Source organism: Hakea prostrata, chromosome 8, assembly GCF_041222555.1.
Source record: "Hakea prostrata isolate BN-2017 chromosome 8, UWA_Hpros_2, whole genome shotgun sequence".
NCBI classification, from domain to species: Eukaryota; Viridiplantae; Streptophyta; class Magnoliopsida; order Proteales; family Proteaceae; genus Hakea; species Hakea prostrata.
Genome location: NC_142607.1, coordinates 41,886,349 through 41,909,228, shown reverse-complemented (window position 1 = coordinate 41,909,228; position 22,880 = coordinate 41,886,349). Strand labels below are relative to the sequence as shown.

Genomic DNA, 22,880 nt, shown 5'->3' with positions numbered 1-22,880 from the left:
ATGGGTTTTTTCTATTTCTCTTAACAAAATGATCCTTTTTGCGAGAAAAAAATCATCTCGTTGATTATTGTATGTATAATTGGAAGGATGCATCAAATAATTTCTTGCAGCATAAGAAAATACTTGAGATTCATAAGTATAGGACAGTACTATTGACTTAAACACATACTTATTCCTCAAATACTATTTCTAAATTCAACCCCCATTTCTTATCTCTCCTCTCCAAATCTCTCATATGGTCACTTTTTTCTTTTTCTTTTTTTTTTTTTTTGGCGAAAAACTGTCTTGTATGTTCAGATGAGCATGCGCATCTGAACCTGTTAGTGTTTACCAGTAAAGTTTAAATGTGAATGGGAATTTTCAATTACATTATATCTTTGATGAAAAATAAAGCATAAAAAATGCATCAAATGATCCGCCCATACCTTAAAATTAAAATTCTCACCCATGTTTATCTCTTTATTAATAATAAAGTTTAAATGGAAGTAGTTCATGAAACCTACTAGTATTCATATATCTTTCTTGTAGTTGTGGTAAATAAAGCACCAAACTATGAGCATTGAAAAAAAAAAACTTAAAATCATTAACATACAGAGTCTATTCCATCCAATTCGTGGTGGGTATATCTATTATTTAGATCTATTAGCAGCCGCGCTCTCGCCTTTGGTTTGTGTCTTTCTTCTACTATTGAAGGAGTAGTGGATTTCTTGCTGTGGTCTTCATTGGATGAAGGCAAAGATGATGAGAAGGAAGGAGGAGGTCCTTGTTTGGTTTGAGTGTCTAATTCAAAACTAAGTAAAACACCCTTTTCAGCATTTGAATCCATCTCCAATGTGGCCTTGAGTATATCTTGGCAAGTGTGGTGACCGATATATTTGGTCCAAAACGTTGGTGGCTCATCTTCTGTTCTTTGAACTTGTTTTGTTGCTTGACAACCTTGATCGAACCTGTAGCTACATCTGTAGTAACATCTGTACATTAAAGAAGATTTTATTAGCTTATGGTTTTAATTTCAAAATAGGGTCCAGTCCATACGGAGAGCCTGGATCCTCACATTTAATAATCGCAGCTCATCATTTTTAAGTACCATCATCAGCGATGCTATCTTAAATCTCATCAGATTGGACCCAGATTTTCACCTAGTTTGTTAGAACTTTCCTACCAACAGCACCAGGCCTTCTATCCAAAGAAATGGAATATTAAAAGATACATTGGAAAGCTCAAAACACCAAGGAGTGTGAATCCAAAATAAAAATGAATTATGCTGAGGTCTGTCTTTTTACCCAAACTAGCAGTCAAAGAAACAAAATAAAATGATATTATTTTATTTTGTCTGCTTTTTTTTTAAGCTAGCTAGCAAGTGATTTCATTCAAAAGGACAAGAGAAACCATTGGTATCTTGGCGACAAAGATCAAGTAGTGGAATTCGACCAAATCATCCTACTTACCAAGGATGAGGCCTTCCAGACTAGAGCATCCGCAACAGTGTTGGCGGCTCTAGAAATGGGCTCAATAACGAACTGCTAGTTTGGGTAGAAATAAAGATCTCGGAGTCTACTATGAGACCCGTAGAAAAGTGTTTTTTTTTTCCGGTATGGTTCATATTATACCCTTGACGTTATTGTACAAGGGCACAATGGATTCAAGTACGGAAGTAAATTCATAGAACCCTAATAACAATTTCTTTTTTCTTTTTTCCTTTGGTTCTTCACAAAGACTACACATATATACAAATCACATAATGCCTACCCCCCCCCCCCCAACAAAAAAAAATCACAATAAGGAGGAAAACATTTTTTGGTGAAATAGTGAGAAATTGAATACCTTAGATGTTTGGCATTAAGGATCTCTTTTTGTCCGTACTTACGCCAAGCATAACCATCTTCAATAGGAACAGAAGTAACTCTTGTCAATGTCTCTGGCATGTTTCTACAATTCAAAAAAATGCAATAAGCAAACCTATTTATATGTTAAAAATAAATCAAAACACTATAACAAAAACACAAGAATTGACCAATTATGCTAACTCAGAGAATAGCAGCAAAGATTTAAAATGACAAAAATATAAAAAAATCTCTTTTCCTTCTACAGATTTGGTCGGTTGGCCTTTGCTTCCTCATTGTTTAATTCTCACATGTGCATAACACATTGCCCACTAGCCCCTCGATGTTTAATGTCTCATCTCATATTAAATTTTTTTCTCGGTAGAAAAATCTGATGTTAAGAAAGCCGTGAGAAACACAAGGTCGACTTATACCAAACACGTGAGCCAAGGAACTAGAACAGACCAAACTGTCAAACACAGCACAAATAAGGCCTTTCGGGCCAAGGAGTCAACGAAGCTTAATATCCTCCCTTGGAACACAGAGAAAATTACAAGTGATAAATTGATAACATAAATGCACTACATCATCCAAAACTAGTGGAGAAATCAGAGGGACTGACGCACCACAGTACTACAAATTAGAGATCATCTGTTGGCAATCAAAGAAGACAAACATAGAATTGAATCCCAGTTGAAGACAAAGTTGCAGCACTTCCCTAATTGCAAAAGATTTATCAACAGCAACTTCACCAAAGACGCATGGCTCTGTAACAAGTGAATACATCTTGCATTGGTACTTTCAAACAAAAAAACAACCCAGTTCTCAATTGTTGGTCAAGTGCAGTCGCAAGAACTGAAAATGCATAACTATTTGTGCTTTGGTTTAAACTTCAAACTACCTAATGGCAACTACTGCATTATAATTATACTATCTAATGGCAACTACTGCAATATATTATTCAAAGTTATAGTTTCCAATAGTGTTGTATCATCTAAATAGATCTCTACTATCTTACACAAAACTTCAAAACATAACCCTCGAACTGAGACACAAGCTAAATTATTGGATTCCAATCAGAACTTAAGCTTTCAGTCATTTTCTTGGACTGCAATATCCTTACCCTTGTCCTAAATCACCTGTCTCTACACAGTAAGAGGGAATGAGCTAAACTAGCCCAGTGAATATTATAAAACAATCGTGCTAAATACTAAAAACATGACATGCACATGTTTCAAAATAAAATACTCAATTCCTTTACAAATACAAGCCAATACACGTGTCAATTCAGATAAGATGCATAGTATGTAAAGCAAAACAAACGCCTAGTATGAAAATCAATCAGAGGCATAGTAATCAAATACATAATCCAAAATATAAAGGAAACAAACCATATACAAAAAGAAATCTTGAAAGCGGCTCATGATAGTCATTAAAACAATGTTTTCATCCATAGCATGAATTAGACTATAATACTCCCATGTCTTCCCTTATCAAAAATTATTCCTTTGAGACCGAGTGATTTCTATTATTCTAGAACATATGGGAAATCAAATGAGACTCTTTCTCATTTTATCTTTCCTTCTCCTCTCTCTTTCTCTTCTTTCTCCTCTCTCTCTCTCTCTTCTCTCTCCTCTCTCCTCTCTCCTCGAAATGCAAGGTGTTGTCTCTCTTCTTTTATCTCCCTTCTCTCTCTATTTCTATTTCTCTCTCTTCTCTTCTCTTTATGTTGAAAGCCACGGGCTTTTCTTTTCACAAAGCATCCCATGCTCCTTATTTATAGGTATAAATCAAGATTATATTTTTTCACTTCATTTATAAAAAAATTAAAAAAAAAAAATTTTATTTAATAACAATAAGAAACCTCATCACCTTTTATTTCTCTTTTTCTCCCCCACCTCCACATTATCCATGGAAATGGCTAGAGGAGAGCAAAATTGCCATTCCTCCTTTCTCTCTCATGAGCACAACAACACCAACAGCAACAATAAGCCTTGTCCCAACAAGATGGGGCCAACTACATGGATTCTTGCCTTCCAATCAATTTTGTTTAAGGTCATGCTAGATACAAGGCCTAAGCTATGCATATCCTTTTTCACCACTTCTCTTAAGGTTATTTTAAGTTTGCCCTTAGCTCTTTTAGTTCCTTCAATCTGAATTATATCACTTCTTGGTACAAGGGCATTTATAGGTCTTTGTTGAACACAACCGTGTCATTTATAGCTCTTTTAGGTCTGTGGTAATCATGCATTGAATCAATTCTATTTTCTAACGGAGCTCTTTTATAAGGTTTAGCTCGAAAACTTCCTTCTTACCAACTTCACTCCAACATATTTCCTCCAACAAAATGCTTCATAGGGTGCCATTCCAATAGTAGACCGGTAGCTGTTCTTATATGCAAACTCTAATAGATATAAGTGGTTACACTAGCTCCCCTTAAAGTCAATCACACAAACCCTAAGCATTTCCTCTAATATCTAAATAGTCCTTTCAGATTCCATCAGTTTGAGGATGGAAAGCTCTGGTCAAGTTTAATTGAGTGCCCGACACCTTCTGCAAACTTTTTCAGAATCTCAAAGTAAATCTAGGATCACAATCCAATAAAATAGAACGAGGTACTTCGTGCAATTGTACAATCTCCTCCACATATAATTTGGCCAATTTGTCCAGGGAGATATCAACCTGGATGGGCAAGAAATGGGATGACTTAATCTGTTTATCCACAATTACCCAAATAGCATCATAGTCTTGTGGAGTCCTTGGTAAAGTAATAACAAAATCCATGGTAATGTGCTCCCACTTCTGCTCAAGTATATCCAGAGGTTGTAGTAAACCTGAAGGTCATTGGTGCTTAGCCTTTACCAGTTAACAAGTCATGCATTTTTTTTAACATAATCCGCATCTCCCTCTCCATATCGTTCCACCAGAAGTGCTCCTTTAAGTCTCGATACTTCTTTGTACCACCACGATGCATTGTGTAAGGGCTATTTTGAGCTTCCAAAGTCAACTCTTGTTTTACTACTTCTTTATCTGGTACACAGAGTTTATTTTTGTACCTTATAGTTCCCTTTGTATCAAGGTTAAAATCAAGAAACTTATCTGAGACCACCGGAGTAGAGGAAGAACGAGATTGTGCCAGTACATGCAGAAAACGAGTTGTCTGCTCTCTCAACCTTTGACCAGTACAACCTCTGTTCATCCCACCTCACTACCATTGCAGAACCTGCAATCTAAAATGTATCCCACCGGATCAACCATTCTTCTCTCTCAACCCACACCAAACCCCAAGTTCACATAACCCTATGCCCCAAACCATGGTTACCTCTCAAGATCTATTCTTGGGTATTCTTGAAATTAGAGTTTTCTTGAGAGATGGGAATGGGGCTTTCATCGACTTTCAACCAAGTATATAGTTTTGTGAATTTGAAATTTTAAGACCCTTAAATATAAAATAAAAGAAAAGTACAATTACAACTATAGGTCACCTTTTTAATATAAACCGTTGAATCGAAATGGGCATACATACTACAATCTTGATCACAACATAAAAAGGGTACGTTGGTCCTTTTAGATGCCACAAAGGAGACATGCAAAATATTTTTTTCTTTTTTTCTTCTTCTTTTTTTTTTTTTTTTTTTTTTTTTTGGACTAAAAATAAAATAACTTGAATCTCCTAACAATTGCTGCTCTATCGAGGCAAAAGGATTCTTTTGTTCTTCTTTGCCAGACTGGAAGGTTGAAAAGTGTTGAGGATGGCTCATGCTTCACATTGTGTTGCCGACATACACGGGATCCGAGGAGGCCGCCCAGGCGAGGGTGTGGGGGCAGCGCTCCCACATCCTGCAGATGGTCCATATTTCTTTGGGCCTCAAAGTTTCTTTATAATTTGGGTTTCGGCCCATGAATAACTGTGGCTTAGGTTTCTAAACGCATATATATATTCACTTGTAACAAAAATCTGATGTAGTTGTTTTTGAGAAAAATATAGTGAAAAACTTAATGTTAGACGCAGCCTCACATTAAGGTGAACCATGATAAAATTTGTATCTCCTTCTTCCTTGTTTTCTATTCGATTGTATGTAATTGATCGCTCTAATCCTAACAAAAATAAAGGATGGCCTCGTTTTGTTGTGGGGTTCGAGTCACAGTTGAGCATAAAATCCTTTTTAGCTACAGAATCCATTGTCCATGGATGAGAGCTTGAGGATATCTTTGCAAGTTTGGTGATCTATGCATTTGATCCAGAACATTGATGATTCATCTTTTGTTCTTAGAACTTGTTTTGCTGTTTGAGAACCTAGATTGAATCTGTGGGTGCATCTATAGTAGCACCTGAAGATCGGAAGAATTGATTAAATAGCTTAAAACTTAACTAATGTTATGACTAGCATGAAGAAAACTCTTTCTTTCTCAATCTCAAGTACCTTAAATGTTTGGCGTTGTGGATTTCTTTCTGCCCGGATTTTCTCCCACCATGACCGTCTTTAGTTGGCCGACATGCTTGAGTCTTGGTCCATGTATGTTGTTGCATATTTCTACAAATCAATAAATCATCAATAATCAATCAGTCGTATGGTTTCATTGTTTTACAGTGTTTCTGAATGCTAAAATCATGAATGGTTAAATTGATTAAAAAATATTTTTATACCAAAAAAAAGGAAAATAAAACAGAATTTGTTTTCATATGAATATCCTTCGCCTTTGTCAAAGAATTTTTTATGAGATCATCAAAAGGGGATTCAAAACTGTGTCAAAATGTTGATTTATTTCCAAAATCAATTAAAAAAATTCAAAGGAGACAGGAAACAAGAAACATAAGAGCAGCAACGATATATGTCAGAGATCCCCTTAATCCACAGTTCCTTAACCACCGATTACTAATCACAAGATTCTATAGATTAAAGATGATTGTAATGGAAGGAAGCAAGAATATCACCTGGTTTGAGATCCCAATCCGCAGTGATTCTGATAAGGCTGCGACGTTGAAGAAATTTTGCTGGACTCGGCATCACTCAGTATTGAAAGAGCTTCCTTGAACGATTTCAATACCTCAGTTATCAAATGCTCCGTCGTGACAGATTCACGATCAGCAGCTCCGGTGAGTTGATGATCGAGAACAAGTTTAAGCTGGGAAGCAGATTCACAGCCTCGAACAAGTTCTTCTATCACTTTTTTCCTAGCAGATGAAGCTAAGCTCCCGGAAGAAATCTCCATTGATGAGTATATAAAAGCTCTCTACTGCTCAATAATGAATTCTATTTCTCTTGTTTTATAAAATGGATTAACAACAAGGTAAGCGAGTGGTTGAGGGAATCGATAGCTGGGTCTTCCACGATAAATAAATTGACTCCACTAGTTATAAATAATAATCAATTATTTTTATAACCTTTTATGGGTAGAAAATAATGCACTCAACCGCCCAAAATTAAAGCAAGTCTTTTTTTAATATTTTTGATAAATACCGCCAAAAGCAAGTGGGCAACTTAAATGTTTATTTTACAAAAACCCCCCTAAAAGAAATATAATTAAGGCATCTTTTCACATGCTGAGTTGATCTTATCGGGAAATCTTGTCCCCTCCATCATGTGAGTTTTATTAAAAATATATTTTATGTCTTGGGGAGCGTATCTTGTTGGGGATTTTTCCTTTGACTCTCGATCACCTTTCCGTCAGCTTGATGTGGTAAAAAAGAAAAAAAGTGAAAAACAAAGTCTTCTCCTGTGCACATTTGTCTCTTGTGGACATTTGTGTACTATCTCAAATCAAAGTCTAGGATTATACGCTTAATCTTAAATTAAAAAATTAAAAATATAATTATTATTATTTATTTAATTTTAATCTCCGCTTTTTATTTGACATATAAGTGAAACTTTGTAAATCAGTAAAATATGCACAGTAGATAATATTTTTTGGTACTATGTGGTCCTTTAATATCTCTTTTCCCACACACTTAGGTAGGACCACCAACCACTGTAGTCTGACTTTAATTTTTTAATTATCATTTAAATTGGGGTTTTACTTAAATTTGTAGGTAAAAAAGCAGTCAAAAGAGCACATATTCCCCAGTGGGAGGATGATTCAAGAAGTCTTAAGAGGGTAATGTGAACGCATATTATATTTCTTGACAGCCAACGTGTACATTAAAATTAAAAAATTTAAAAATTAAAAAAAAAAGTATCAAGTGGTGCCCTTAATATCACTATATCATGACATGATTACTAATGCGTCTCAGTTATTATACAGATGTTGACTAAGTCCTTTCTGGTTTCCGGAGACGATGAGTCTTGCAAGAAGGGTTAGATGTGGGCTACCTCGCGTGCTGGGCAACCGCCTCCGATGGCTAAGTCAGACAATGAACATATTAAGATCCCGTGCAAGAGCTACACAAGGTTATGTTCAGAATGTATTGGATGCTTATCGGAGATGTGAATCATCGGTTAAATAGTGTATGTGTTACATTTTCCGGATTAGGCAAGTTTCCTAGCGAGAGCCATTATCTCTCCCTAGACAACGATTCCTTGTTGTTTGTCCCGTTTAATCATTTTTATAGTTGACCTTCTATTTTAGGCGTTGTTGCCATATTAGTCCAACATTAGTGACGTTCTTCCTTGGTTAGTCGGTAAAGGTCCCGACTAAACGTCTAATTTAGCCCCACCCGGGTCCGACGACGGTTGGGTACAAAGCCTCCCGTATCAATTTCAGTCATAGTTTCTAATTTTCTTGTTCTAGCTTGAAAATTAACTATTAATACTTGCATTCTTGGTTGTTGGTTGATCGCCTTTCCAATATTGTTTGAATCCGGATCATCATCCTTCAATCTGTGCTCCCCAATGGCTTTACCACCACAAATTTGGTGGGACCCATAGATAAAAATAATAAAATATAAAAAAATTCCATCACCCAACCATGGGTCCCCCTGTATTTATGGTGGAAAAGCCGTTGGGAGCATAGAGTGCTACCCCGATGGGTAGCTGATCCGGACTCATACTGTTTTGGGTTCACTATACTCTGAAGAAGATCCATTGATCTTATTCAGAGTTGTACGCCCAGTAAATCATCTTTTGAGGGATTGTGCCCTAATAAACTACAGACCTTCATCCAGAATATTCCAAATTTTTAGTAGTCATCAACATGTAGTGTTTGGTTCCAGCAAACCATATTTCCATCTTTGGTGATGGCCCATCTCACCTCATCCTTCATCCTTTTAGGTATCTTCTACCTTTATTTCTCACATTGCCCACCAGGTACACTACTTTTCTCAACTTCTCAAAAGCCATTCTTTTATTTTGTTTAATTTGTACCTTCAATCTGGTTTAACTGGTACTTATTAGTACTTCTTGCTTCACTTGTTTGTGTGTAAGACATGTTTTCTTGAAAATTATAGTCTGTTAGACATGTGATGTATCTTGTAATTGGTATAAAAAATCAAATATTAGGACTTCTTGAAATATTTTACATGATATTGTCTCCTTGAAATATTTTACATGATATTGTCTCTGCATCTGTGCATTTAGGGGACTCTTATTGTGGGGTGACAAAGAACGTGCTTGCATCATATGCTGTACAATCGCTTCGGCCAAACTCTACCATCACCAGCCTATAAAATTTGTGCTCGCCCCTCTTTTTGTTGGGGAAAATGTTTCGGGACAAAGACAATAAATTGGAAGGTTATTGTATTTATAGTTTTTTACTTGTGCTTGTTTACCTAAGAAGTTAGGTTTTAAATCAAAACATAGTATTTTTTTTTAATATTATTTGTAAAAATTTTGTAATCATCCGGCCTCTTTCGATTTCAAATCAAATTCACATCCTCTACAATAATTTCCATATTTATTTCTTTTTAGTACTTGTGGTATATAAAACACAAAATTATGAGCCCAGAAAGAAGAAGACATAAAATTATGAGCACATCAAGTCTGTTCCATCCATTCGTTTTGGGCTTCGTTATCTATCATTTAGACGTGTTGTGCAATCGCGCTCTTGCCTTCGGTTTGTATCTTTCTACTCGTATTGAAGTGGATTTCTTGTGGTGGTCTTCATTGGACGAAGGCAAGGATGATGAAAACGAAGGAGGTCCTCGTTTGTTTCTGGTGTTTAATTCAAAACTCAATAAAACACCCTTTTCTGCTGTAGAATCCATCTTCAATTTGGCCTTGAGAATATCTTGGCAAGTGTGGTGACCGATATACTTGGTCCAAAATGTTGGTGGCTCATCTTCTGTTTTTTGAACTTGTTTTGTTGCATAACAACCTTGATCGAACCTGTAGCTACATCTGTAGTAGGATCTGCACATCAATGGTAGACTTTGTGAGCTTATTCTTTCAACTTCGACCAAATCAACTAGATGACCTGAAATTTCAAAATAGGGTTCAGTCCATCCGGAGAGCCTGAATGCTCTCCAATGACATCTAATAATCACAACTCAACGTCTATAAATGCCACTGACGATGGTGTTACATATTAATCTCATCATCAGAATGGATCAAGACACTGATAATAAATAATTTTTTTTCATTTTAAAAATTATATGGACATCATTTGATTAAGGTAGGGAAGGAAGTTTATAAAACCCAAATAAAGACTACACACATACAATAATAATAATAATGAGAAAATTGAATACCTTACATGCTTGGCATGGAGGATCTCTTTTTGTCCATACTTACGCCAAGCATAACCATCTTCGATAGGAACAGGAGTAATTCTTGTCCATGTTTCTTGTGTGTTTCTATAAATCAAGAAATTACTGGTGAGCAAACCTATTCATATGTCAAAGACAAATCTTTTGGACAAAAAAAAAAGAGTGAAAAACTAGAATTAACCTATCATGGTAACTCAATGTATACCAGCAAAGATTTTTAAAAAATTGGCAAAATTAAATATAAATCTCTCTTTTCCTTTTACGGTTTTGGTCTTTTTCTTGATTAATCCTCCATGATAGAAAGACCCTTCTCTCTCCGTATCTAATGTCCCTCTATTCTATAGTTACTTAACCACCAGGGACTTTCTTTTATGCTTAAAAAGTCATTTGATTAAAACAAAAATATTTATAAACATAAATTCATGTACAAGTTTAGAAGAACCAAAGTAAACACTCAATCCTGCAACGGTAGTTGCTCTTTTAATCCACTCAAACTCATAGAAATCTCAAAATTTAAACCTATGTGCACACATAAAAGGGGAGTTTAAAACGAAAACAAAGGCACCAAGGCAACCTAATCTACTGGATTCTATAGAATAAAGAAGATAGTAATGGAAGGAAGCAAGAATATCACCTTATTTGGGATTTCAATCCACATTGATTCTGAAAAGGCAGCAGCGTCGAAGAATCTTTGCAAGACTCAGCACAACTTAGTATTGAAAGAGCCTCCTTGAATGATCTCAGCACCTCGGTTATTAGATGCTTCGCCTTGACAGGTTCATGATCAGTAGTTCCAGTGATCAGTTGATGATGAAGGACAAGTTTAAGCTGTGCAGCAAATTCAGAGCCTCGAACTAGTTCTTCTATCACCTTTTTCTTAGCAGATGAAGCTAAGTTTCGGGCATCAGAAGAAGAATTCTCCATTAGTGAGTATACAAAAGCTCTCCACTTCTCAACTTCTACCAATGATGAATTCTGCTTCTTCTGTTTTATAAAATGGATTTAGAAGGTAAGCAAGTAGTTGACGGAACTGAGAGCTAGGTCTTCCACTATAAATAAATTGATTCCACAAATTATAATTAGTTTATAACCTCGATGAATGAAAATGACGTACACGAGTAACACGACCCCCGAAAGCAGGTCTCTTTTTTTTAACATATTTTCTAGTAAATACCGCCAAAAGCAAGTGGGCAACTTAGAAATGTTTATTTCCTAGAAACCCCCAAAAAATAAAGTAATTTAGGAATCTTTTCATTGAGTGATTTTGTCGAGTATTCATGTACCCTCCATCATGAGGGTTTATCTAAGAATATTTTATGCATTGAGGAGCTTATTTAAGAGAAATATACTTTTTTGGTAGAAATTTTAAGGGAGTATATGTAAAACACAATACCCCCAATATATAAAAGAAAAAAAAACTTAGAATTTATGAGACCCGGTACTTAATTAATATTATTTTATATTTTTATATAAATATATTTTTTAATCGTATATTTTATCCTATGATTTTTATTTAATACCACATCGGGTTGAGAGGACCTGATTATATCGTTTATATATAGTAAAGATCTATGTAATATTATATATTTTTGGTTAATTATCGAACCTTTGCAACGTGAATCAACCTAAACCCTATTGGGACGTGGGTCGAGGGTCATAGTCCTGATCTGGAATGTCCATTTTGTCATGGGCCTTATTCCAGAAAACCACTGCTAAGTGAAAACTTGAAAATGTCATTAGAGAAGTCATAATAGGTACCTTTCTATAGGGAGTTGAACTGAATAGGTACCCTCACAAAAAGAGGTGATCTTACCTTTTCACCCACAGTCTTTGAGGCTCTATATAAACCTATTTTTAAGTTCATTCTTCACATTGAATTTCCTCTTTTTCTTTCTACAGTGAACATAACCTGATTACATCTTGAGTAACTTTTTTAAGGTACAACCTTAAAGGTTTGGGCTGACTGATCTTGAGGTGAAGACACAATTAAAATCCGTATTGTACAATTTAGGTGTTTAAATGTAACACCCGCAACTAAAGCATAGGGGTAGTCTTGGCATTTTGTATTGATATTCAAATAATTACCGTTAAAAGCCGAACTAGTATGGGATTAACATAGTTACTAGAATTTATTTGCTAAATTCATTCATAAGTTGAGTATTAGTTAAATGGTTAACAACCAGCTTGAATAAAGAAAGAGGTTCAAGGTTTAATGCCTCATAGCTACATAAATTATATTACACATTTTGATATTGTTTTAACCTCATCAGGATCTACTTTAGAATCTTTGGGACGTCCAATGTTGAGGAAAAACTAAATGATATGGCGGGGGGGAGGTGAGGACGGGAGTTAGGAGGATGGAATATTGAGGAGAGAGAAATGGATGGTAAGAAGAGGAATATTGAGAGGAGAGAGAAATTGATGGTGAAAGAAACATGGAGTTTAGGTGGAGGAGTTTAGGAATAGAGAATATTGAGGAATCTTGAGGGGAGAGAAGAAGATGATGAGAACGTGGTATATTAAAGAAGATAGTTGAGAGCCTATATTGGTTAAGCAATAATAAAAAAGAAAGACAATGGTGTAGAGAAAAGAAGAAGATAATTTAGAGCATTGAAGGCCCTCTATCGAAGGGTGATATTCTTTTTGTGATTTCTCCACTGTAAGTACAATCTTCACACTTGCAATATGTTATTGTCTTCTTTTTCTATGATCTAATTTATAGTTTTACGTGACTTCTTAGTGATTAATTCTTTTATTGAATTTATAACTTATCTTGATTAATAATACGTTTTATATGATTTACATAGTTTATTAGTATATGATTTATTTCTTTGATTTAATAATTTGATTTTGAGTATGAATACGTTTTAGATTTTGTCTATCTTGATTTATTAGTATCTTGTCTTTGAGTATATAAATATGTATTCTTTTAGATTATATTTTATGAAATTATTATGATCTATCAATAACTAATCTCTCCCTTGAATTTATTAATCTTTTCTATAAGCATGAATGTATCTTTATATTTGTGTTTCATTGGGTTATTTATTATTGTATTATGCATTGATTTTATAATGGACTCTATCCAAAATTCATCATTTTCAAATGATCTTGCATTGTTTGCATATGATTCATCAAGACATGTCATGGTCATATTAGCATTATGTGTGATGTTGAGTTAGTAAATGTTTTGGATGAGAATGTATGTTAAGGCTGTGTAACGCGCGCATGCCATGTAATGGCATGGAACATATATTGATTTTAAAACATTTGGTTAATGTAGATGGATGTTGGGCTGTGTAACGCGCGTAGGCCATGTAACGGCATGGGACATCCGATCTATCTTAGACCATGTATGCATGAGAGATGGTAGTTGTGTTTTTGGATGAGAATGTATGTTAAGGCTGTGTAACGCGCGCAGGCCATGTAACGGCATGGGACATCCTATCGACCCTAGACCAGTGAGGGTGTGATTTATTTATATCTTTTTGGCATCATTGAGTCTCATTCATATCATTGGGCATGTCATGACTTTATTTTCTCATTTATACATGTTAGTTAATTTTATTTGTATAAGATTCTATTTAATTAAATATTAAATATAAAAATAAAGGAAACTGTTGATATGTGTTAGGTTGTACTTGCTAAATTTCTTCCCGAAATTTACCCCTTACTTCTACAGATGATGGACTTGATCAGAGGGATGATGGATATTCAGAGGATGAAGATCAAGATCATGTCTATTACATCTCTTAGGATAGATAAATATTGAAATTTCCTATTAGTTGTAAATCTTGGATTCTAGACCTTTATTTGGATTTCATTAAAATTATGAGACAATTCATGGAAGCATTTTGATTTATATTTGAATATTTTTCGCTGCAATCATTTGTAGTTTTGGTAGGATTTTATTATTCACATTATCTATGGAAACCCTCTTAGTGTATTTGGGTTCACTACCTAAGTAATGTCGATCCTTGATCAATGACGACTTTCTCCTTACATGAAGATTGGGGTGTTACATTAAATACCATAAAGAAAGTACATTTGGTATGTTTCAGCTCTGAAAAAAATATTGTGATTACAACAATCATTCAAGTGATATCATACAAAGATATGAAAAGATTTATACATGGAGTCACAGACATTCAACTTTATCTCCCAACCTCATTCTCATTAAGATTGTTGGAAATTTTCTACTATTAGGCTTTTCATTAAAAGATATGAAGTATTGAATTGCATTTTTTTTTTTTTTTTGTTCTCTCTTTCATCACTCTCATTATCATTCTACTCTAATCAAGCATAATTATCTTTGACAAACACAAAAATAATTCTTGACCATGCCTCTTGCACGTTTCTAGAAATAATAAAAAAAAAATAATGTATAAGCAAACCTGTAAAGAAATCAAAACACCCATAAATGAAATCATGCGACCATCATTAACTTATTTTAGACGGCCTTAAGGCACAAAAAGTAACCCCCAATATGGTAGCTCAGAGGATAGATACTAGCAAAGATAATTAAAAAAAATATATGGTCAGATTTCTATAGATCTAATATGAATAATCAATTGAAAAAGCTATACCATTAATTGGTTTTGACAAACGTGTTAAAGGTACAGAAGCTAGCCTTGATTTTTAGTTCAAGATTCTAATTGTTCTTAAATATTTAACTTGCTTCTGTGTACTTAACTACAATATTCTAATGACAGTAGTTCAGTAGGTATCTTAAATATATTTTTATCTCATAGGAGATTGAAAATTTGCTTAATTTTTTTCTTTCTTTTTTTTAAGTAAAAGTAAATTGCATAGCTCTAAGAGATTGACACTTATTTGAATTGACAAATTCTGTTGGGTTGGACAAACTATACTTTAGACTTTAGAGTTTGAGAAAATATACATGACCTCAGCCCAACGCAGAAAGTCTATACAACGTACACTTCAGTGCTACCTTACATCTATCTGGCTTCGGGGTATCACCACGTATGGTTCAAATTTCTCATTTTTGTTAATGTGTGAGGTTGAAATGCTTGGATAACCCACTGGGGGTTTTTATTTTTAGGTAAACTAAGGGTTTACATCCTCTCCAATTTGCATTCGTTAAAATTCTTTGTAATTCCTATCTAGGATTGTAGCACGTGGTAGTTAATCATTTAAGGGTCAAAATTGAAACTCAATTAAGATCTAAATCTAATAAATTACTAAAATTAAACCTCAAGAGAAAGAAAAAGAAAAGAAAAGAAAAAGAAAAAAACAGACAAAACTTAAAGAAAATTTAGGGATAATTAATTATCATATGTTATAGGGGTGTCAATTTGTAGCCCGAATTATTAAACAGAACCACATCGGCCCGTTATATCCCAAACCGGGTCTAACTGAACCTTAATGAGTTGTGTTTAAGTTGAGAGACGCAGAACCCTCACCAATCCAAAACCAAACCGCAACTCATTATAATTCATTTTACAACCCATTTTGTAGTTTTACATTAAATAGTATTTGAATCATCATATTACCGCTAGATAGTTGGTATAGACAATTAGAAAAATTAAGCATGAAAGATCAAATAATCATTCTACTAGTTGTAAGGGACAATCAAAAGGATTAATTATGAATGTCCAACTAAATGTTTTAAGTTTGTTTAAATTGAATAAATACTTATCCAATCAAATTGTATTTATTTTGCATATCAAACTAAATACCAACCCAAAAAAGATATGAATTTCATAGAAAGGGGGAAAAAATCTACATTCTCACTAGACAAGAACTCAATTTCAAAACAATCAATCATAGCACAAAATTAAATTTGAAAGGGTATTTTGTTAAAGGATTTGTTTCTGGAGGACCATTCAGTGAAGCCTGAGGAATGAGCTTGCAGTCTCTATGTTACTACTTACATTCTAGGTTCTTGATTTCTATAGGGTGGGTGGGTATTCTACAACGTCAAATGACTTTTAATTTTTTTAATGCAAAATTGACTAATAGCAATTTTTCTTTGTATGGAATTTTGGCTTTTACTGTAGGATGCTCAATTGTTTCCTTTTATTCTTTTTTTTGCACACCATAAATTGTTAGTCAATCTGAGTCTAAACCTTTAGCTCGAATATAAATCGCACCAAACCAAAACCCGCTCGAGATCGTTATTTTGCTAATGGGCCGTGTTTGGGCGGCTAAGTGTTTTTCAGCCCCAAACCGCATCGTTGATACCCCTAATGTGTCACAATCCTAAATAGAAATTACACGAAATTACAAAGGGTGACAATTGTAGAGGATGTTGTTGGGGTAATTATATTACAAATTCTACAAAACACAATAATGAAATTGCAATACAATTGAAAGATGAAGATCCTTAGCCAATCCGGAGAGCTTGATGTTACAATCAAACGAACCACCGATGAATGAAGTTCAGTCACACTTTGAGTGTTGTCTTTAAAGTAATTGATGCACCATACTACCAATGATTTTTCGCACCACCACCTCCAAAATAAAGCATCCTCCAACTAAAAGATGAGGTAGTTTTTCTAGTCCCTTTAAGGAGCCGAAAGCTACAGTACAACACTTAGACAAACTCAAAGGAAGACACTTTTAAAATAAGTAATAAATAATGCAAGTGTGAAGAGTGTCTCTGACTCTCTATTATACACCACATGCAAGGAAGGGGTTGGGTTTATATCGGCCCAAACCACATCTCACACCCCTTGAGATTCTCAAGGCAATGAATTGGATCATTAAATCACAATGACTCACCTCCTCACAAGGTGGAGAATCAATTCCCTACTAATAGAGAATCAATGTGTTTGTCCATTCTCCACTAATAAGAATAAATCACCTTAACCTAACCTCCTCACTACTTGGAGAATTAACTCTCATATTCACCTCTTTTGTATGAATTGGATTTAATCCATTCAATAATCTTAACCCCACTCATGGTAATGGCCATGAATGGTCATGAAGTTGAAATGAGAATCGAAGGTCAATAGTTCCTATAAGTAAGCCCACCTCATCATCATGATCAAGACCTGTAAGACCCATGATCAATGTTATGAAGAGCTTCAAAACTAAGGTCATGAAGGGCCTCCTTTACTCATGGTGTCTCATAACTACCATTACCTCATGGTCGTCTATATTAAGTTTCAAAATTAGTTTGAACCTGTAAATTAAAGGGTAAGTAATCATGTATATATTTTTATTTGTTGCAGGGCTGCGGCTGCCCTGCTTGTAGCCAATGATTGAGATCGCACCACATATACAAATTTGCATCCAACGGCTTAAATAAAACTTTAAAGGGTGTGTTAGGAAAGAAATTTTTTTCTTTTTGTATTTAAGGGTTTCAAGTGTGTAAATTTACCACACGAAAAAAAGTCCCAGGCTCATACCTGACTTTAAAACTCGTTCCCATACCTAGATTGCAAATTTGGGCATTCTTAGTTGTTGTTTGGTGATCTTTTCAACGCTGCAATCTACTGGAAAATTAAATACTAGAACGGAAAACACAGCTACAATGAGCAGTGTGGGAGCAACAAACGTGGTTGCAAGAGGGGAAGTAGAGGAATGCAGGTTTTGGGGTCAGCTCTTAATCTGCAGACCGCAAAGAATATTGTCATCTTACACTGTAGAATTTGGATCTCTGTTCAAATTTATAGAGTTTCGTCAAAAATTAATTAAACCTTTTCCATGTTCTAACGCATGTCATGACTCCTCCTCACACACATATGCAGTGCTTTTATTTTCCATTTGCACCATTTCTTTAAGGGAAAATACTTAGGGTTAAAATTAAGGAAATATCACACACAGCCACACGGATTTTGCTTGATCCAACCATGTTTCTTTTATTTCATTACATTTGTCAATGTAGTGGATTCTTGTTTCTCATTATCTTCCTGGTCCCTCCCTCCTTTTTCTTTTCTTTCCTTGTAAGGTTCGAATCTTGGAATTTTCTGACTTACTTGCGTGTGCTTATGGTTTTAACTTTTACTATTCGCTTAAAAACTTTTCTCAAGGAGAATTGCTAAGAAAGATAACTTTCTTAAAGGTTAGAAAATTTTAAGCATCCATCTAAAATTTGTGTAAAGAGCTGTGATTTAAACGGTTTCAGGCTTTTAGCTGGTGAGTCTTGGGCTTCTGATAAGATCTCACACGCAGTATTCCCAATTGGATAAAAAAAACAGACTGAAGAAATATATAGCTAAAAAAGATCTGCTACTTTGTTGAAACTGTGTTCGTCCTTAGTTTCAAATCGGGAAAATTGAGAAAAAGAAGAGGAAGTAACTGAGGCAAATTGGGCAAATTGGGTTTCAAATTTTAGATTTCTGCAAGTTCTGTGCTCATATTTCTATTTTTCATTTTTTCTGGATGAAGTTACAGTCAAACTTGGGTTTGGAAATGAGGTTTAAAATCGAGAATGAGCCAGGGTTTTTTTTTTTTTTTTAAATTAAAAGCTTAGAAATCCTTAAATTTATTAAAAAAATTATATTTACTCACACATTCCTAAAACTGTGCACAGTAATGCACATATATGCCAAATTATTTGCTAAGAAAACAAAAAAATTATAAGACTATTTTGAACTTTTTAAATTTAAAATCAAACTTTAAATCTCAACCAATTATTTGAAATAAAAGTGCACTGGAATTTTTTTCCCTAGTTGCAACTTGCAAATATAATTATTTCTCTTTCAGTCAACAATAAGGTTAGATTTTCTGTTTTTTGGGCTCTACCAAAAAAGGGGTATTCTTCTTTATTGGCAAATAAGGTTTGAATTCAGTGCTTCTCTTTTTTTTTTCTTTCTTTTCTTTTTTCATTTTCTTTCTTCTTTTAAAATTGCGTGCCACGGTAGATGTCTAGATGATCTGCATTGAAAACCTTTTGTAATCTAATTTCAAAGGTAAGTGCTTTGTCTCTTTTGCCAACTTTTGTAATCTAATTTCAAAAGCTTGTGCTTTTGTCCCTTTTGCTTCCATACATGAGCATCGAATTTGTAGTAAGTAGAATATGCATGGGTACATGACACTAAATAAGCATTTGGAGAACAAAAATGACCCAAATTTTATACATAATGAAACATCTTATTTTTCATAAAATAAATCATTGAGATGAAGGAATTTTATCAACTCCATATTAATATCAAAGCTACTGGCGGGAGAGCTGATGAGACATCCTGAAACAAAATCATCATGTAAGATCAATGACGATGACAATGATGTTGATGTTGCCATGAGTGACTTGAAGTTGATAGAATTTTGTCGTGGAAGATATCCTAAAGAGGATGATGGACAGTGTTCTTGTTCTTTTGAAGATTTGTTTTGATAAGAATTATGAAGAAGAAATAGGTTCTTGTTTTGGTTGCAGTGTTTGATGCAAATTTGATTAGAAGACCCTCTTCATCTGTGGACTCCATGAACGATTTGTTGATGAGATCTTGGCATGTGTGGTAGCCTATGTATTTGGTTCGAAATGCTGGTGGTTCAACTTCAATTCTTTCGAGTTGTTTACATGCTTTACAACCTTGATCATCCTTGTAGGCACACCTAAAGTAACACCTAAAAATCAAGAAATTGAATTAACAAAAATTCCCAAAAAGAATGCAAAATCTTTCGCTTGTCTTGTAGTAACAAGGAAAATGAAGACCTTAGATGTTTGGCATTGATGATCTTTTTTTGTCCATATTTTTGCCAAGTAAAACCATCTACTATGGGAATAGATGTAATCTTAGTTCATATCTCTTGACATTTCGACATTTAGATATTAAATCATGAGTAAACACTCAAATGAATATCTCAATTGAAATCCAAAATCTGAAATAGATAAAGAATTTAAAGCAAAAAAAAAAAAAAAAAACTCTTCTGTCGCTATCTTACATATTTATTTATGGGCATTGAAAAATATACAATTTTTTTTTATATATAAAATTGAATATAATAACATAATGACAGTTCATTTGGAAAATCACCTTCTCTCATTTGCTTGCATTTTGTGTCCATTGTTGGTAGAATTTGTTTTGCTATCTTCAGAACCCTCACAGGTCCTTGCAGGAATCTCGCCAGGATCAATGGAACTAAGCTTTGAAATAGCCTCAGTGAATGATCTCAGTATTTTTCTCAGCAGATCCTCAGCGATGATTGACCTATCATGACCTAAACTGTTGAGCTCACGAAGGATTATCTGAAGCTCAGCAGCAGATTTACAACCCTGGATAAGTTGGTCCATCACCTTTATCTGAACGCCGGCTAGAGGAAACTCCATTGCCTCTCACCCTCTGAAGCTCTGCTATGGCTTCTGTTTCTTATATAACACAAACAATAAAGAGGAAGATGCTTGGACATTTCTTATGATCGTTGAAGTCTTCGATTAACATTTTTTAATCAAAACCACCTTAACGTTAAACCATTTTTTTCTTAAGCTCCAGAGTATTTAGGCGTCAACATAGTTTGGCCATGCGTGAATCCCACAGATAATATAATAAATAATCTAATCCATGTTTCTTTATTACAACTTGCGAAATCTTTTATGTTGCCACTAGCTGATGAAAACTCTTATATACACATTTAATCACGTGCTTTTAAAAACTGCCATTCCTGCCATGGAAGATTCAAGTCTTCAACAATGGATAGCCAAGCCCAGATTGACTTAGATCATGAACTCAGAACTGATTTGGTTTATTTATTCCAATTGGAGTATTATTTAATTAAGTGTTGAACACATTCATATGTATCTCTTTTAGTTGGAATTATAATAATAGTGGCTTACCTTAAAGGTCATCACTAAGGTCGCACTGTTTTCACGGGTCAAGTTTGGCCAGAAGATTTTAAATACTTGGAGTAATCACTTATAGTTTACTTTTCCAGTAGTTAAGGAGAACTCTTCTATGACTCTGGAGTGATGAACAAAAAATTGGTTGTAACATTCTTTTCCTTCAATTGAAGATGAACAAAAAAATCCTAATATCAAGTAACGAGTGGATTTCTATCTCAAAAATAACTCAAAATTATTTGAAGGCAATAAGGAGGTTTCATATACAATCATCCATGGCCATATAGTAAACCCTAAAAAAGAAAAGAAAAAAGTTCTATGCCCATATACATGATAGAGATAGTTTCAGTTTTTTTGTTATGTGTGATTTGAATTATTGTATTTGTATTGAAGATTGATTTGTACTAATATATTTTGGTAACTGAATGATCCTATTTGTGGCCTTGTGGGATCTGTGATTGAAGCAGAGAGTTTTGGTTGAGAGTTTTCGTAATGTTGTTTTGACGATTGGTTGAATGATCTCCATTGTAACATTCTTCTCATATAGTAAAAATTCTTCTTCTTTTTTGTAGGTACAATAGTAAAAATTATTCTTCTCTTTTGTGGATGTAGCACCTTGCATTGGTGTGTGAACCACATTAAATCTTTGTATTTCAATTGGTTGTTGATTAATAAGAAATATTGACATATAGAGTTTAAATGTGAGGCCTCAAAAACATATATTTTTTCAATTTCATTATACGTTTAATGGAAGAAAGAAAGAAAAAAAAAACACAAAATGGTCCTCTATACCTTATAATTAAATTGTCATCCTTATTTATGTCTTCATTAATAATGAAGTTTAAATGTTGTTCGTCGAATTTAATACTAATATGTCCGGAAAGTTTAAGCAGGAGGGGCAAAAGGAAGGGGACGTGGTGGTTTCCAACGGTGGCAGGTGGTTTCCGGCAAGTAAGGTAGAAATGAAGAAGGTGGGTAAAGGGCGAATCCTTTCACCCACTTAAGGGTTGGGTATGGGATGAGACACAAGCGTAATTTAGTAAACTAATATCTAAGATAATATTTAAGTCATTTCATTTTGTGACTTAACTGAGATTAACTAAATCCATTATGTGTGAGTTCCAAAAAATATTCGAGTGAGTTACAAGTGATTTTTTTCCACTAAAGGGAGGCAACAAGAGTTTCAATTCCAATTAAGTGAGTTACAAGCAAAAAAAACTTTTGTACCTATGCTTATACTGCCCATGAAAATTGCTTTCTTGCTAGGTCATGCTAAGAAGAATCCAGGAAGGACCAGAATTAGGTCAAGTACATCTTAGGCCCTAGCAATGTTTGGCTAGGCATGGGTTCAAGTTTAGTCCATAGCGTTGGGTTAGGCTAGGGGTAGCCCAACCTATTGACAACCATGATGTTAGGATTAGAGTGATCAATCACACACAATCGAATAGAAAACAAAGAAGAAAGAGACACAAATTTTACCTTGGTTCACCTCAATGTGAAGCTACGTCCAGTATTAAGTTTTTTTCCACTATATTCAATGTTCTATCACAAGAGAATATATATAAGCGCTTAGAAATCCTAAGCCATAGCTATTCATGGGCTCATGCCCAAACGGTAAAGAAAATCCAAGGCCCACATAAACATGGACCCTCTATAGGTTATGGGGGCGCTG

General features: G+C 34.4%; 2 protein-coding genes across 2 annotated transcripts; both read right to left on the bottom strand.

Annotated features, from left to right (window-relative positions):
• Positions 1-422: 422 nt before the first annotated feature.
• Positions 423-7,126, bottom strand: LOC149007967 (putative WRKY transcription factor 67). The gene is made up of 4 exons (XM_089165584.1): positions 6,760-7,126; positions 6,248-6,358; positions 1,825-1,929; positions 423-971 (listed from the first exon to the last, which is right to left on the bottom strand). Exons 1-4 carry the CDS (start codon positions 7,035-7,037, stop codon positions 584-586), a joined length of 882 nt encoding a protein of 293 aa, XP_089021710.1. The 5' UTR covers positions 7,038-7,126; the 3' UTR covers positions 423-583.
• A 2,312-nt stretch (positions 7,127-9,438) lies between these two features.
• On the bottom strand, positions 9,439-20,701 carry LOC149007966 (uncharacterized). The gene is made up of 5 exons (XM_089167185.1): positions 20,409-20,701; positions 19,734-19,998; positions 11,099-11,454; positions 10,447-10,551; positions 9,439-10,108 (listed from the first exon to the last, which is right to left on the bottom strand). The coding sequence occupies exons 1-5, from the start codon at positions 20,699-20,701 to the stop codon at positions 9,775-9,777; spliced, it is 1,353 nt and encodes a 450-aa protein (XP_089023311.1). The 3' UTR covers positions 9,439-9,774.
• Positions 20,702-22,880: the final 2,179 nt, after the last annotated feature.

Coding starts and splice junctions, on each gene's coding strand:
- LOC149007966 (XM_089167185.1), bottom strand. CDS start 20,701: ATGGAGTTTCCTCTAGCCGGCGTTCAGATAAAGGTGATGGACCAACTT. Junction 19,999..20,408: donor ATGCAAGCAAATGAGAGAAG/GTGATTTTCCAA, acceptor CTTGATTTTTAG/GTGTTACTTTAGGTGTGCCT. Junction 10,552..11,098: donor GGATTGAAATCCCAAATAAG/GTGATATTCTTG, acceptor CTTGATTTATAG/AAACACACAAGAAACATGGA.
- LOC149007967 (XM_089165584.1), bottom strand. CDS start 7,037: ATGGAGATTTCTTCCGGGAGCTTAGCTTCATCTGCTAGGAAAAAAGTG. Junction 1,930..6,247: donor CACAACGCCAAACATTTAAG/GTACTTGAGATT, acceptor TTTGAATTGTAG/AAACATGCCAGAGACATTGA. Junction 972..1,824: donor CTTAATGCCAAACATCTAAG/GTATTCAATTTC, acceptor TTTAATGTACAG/ATGTTACTACAGATGTAGCT.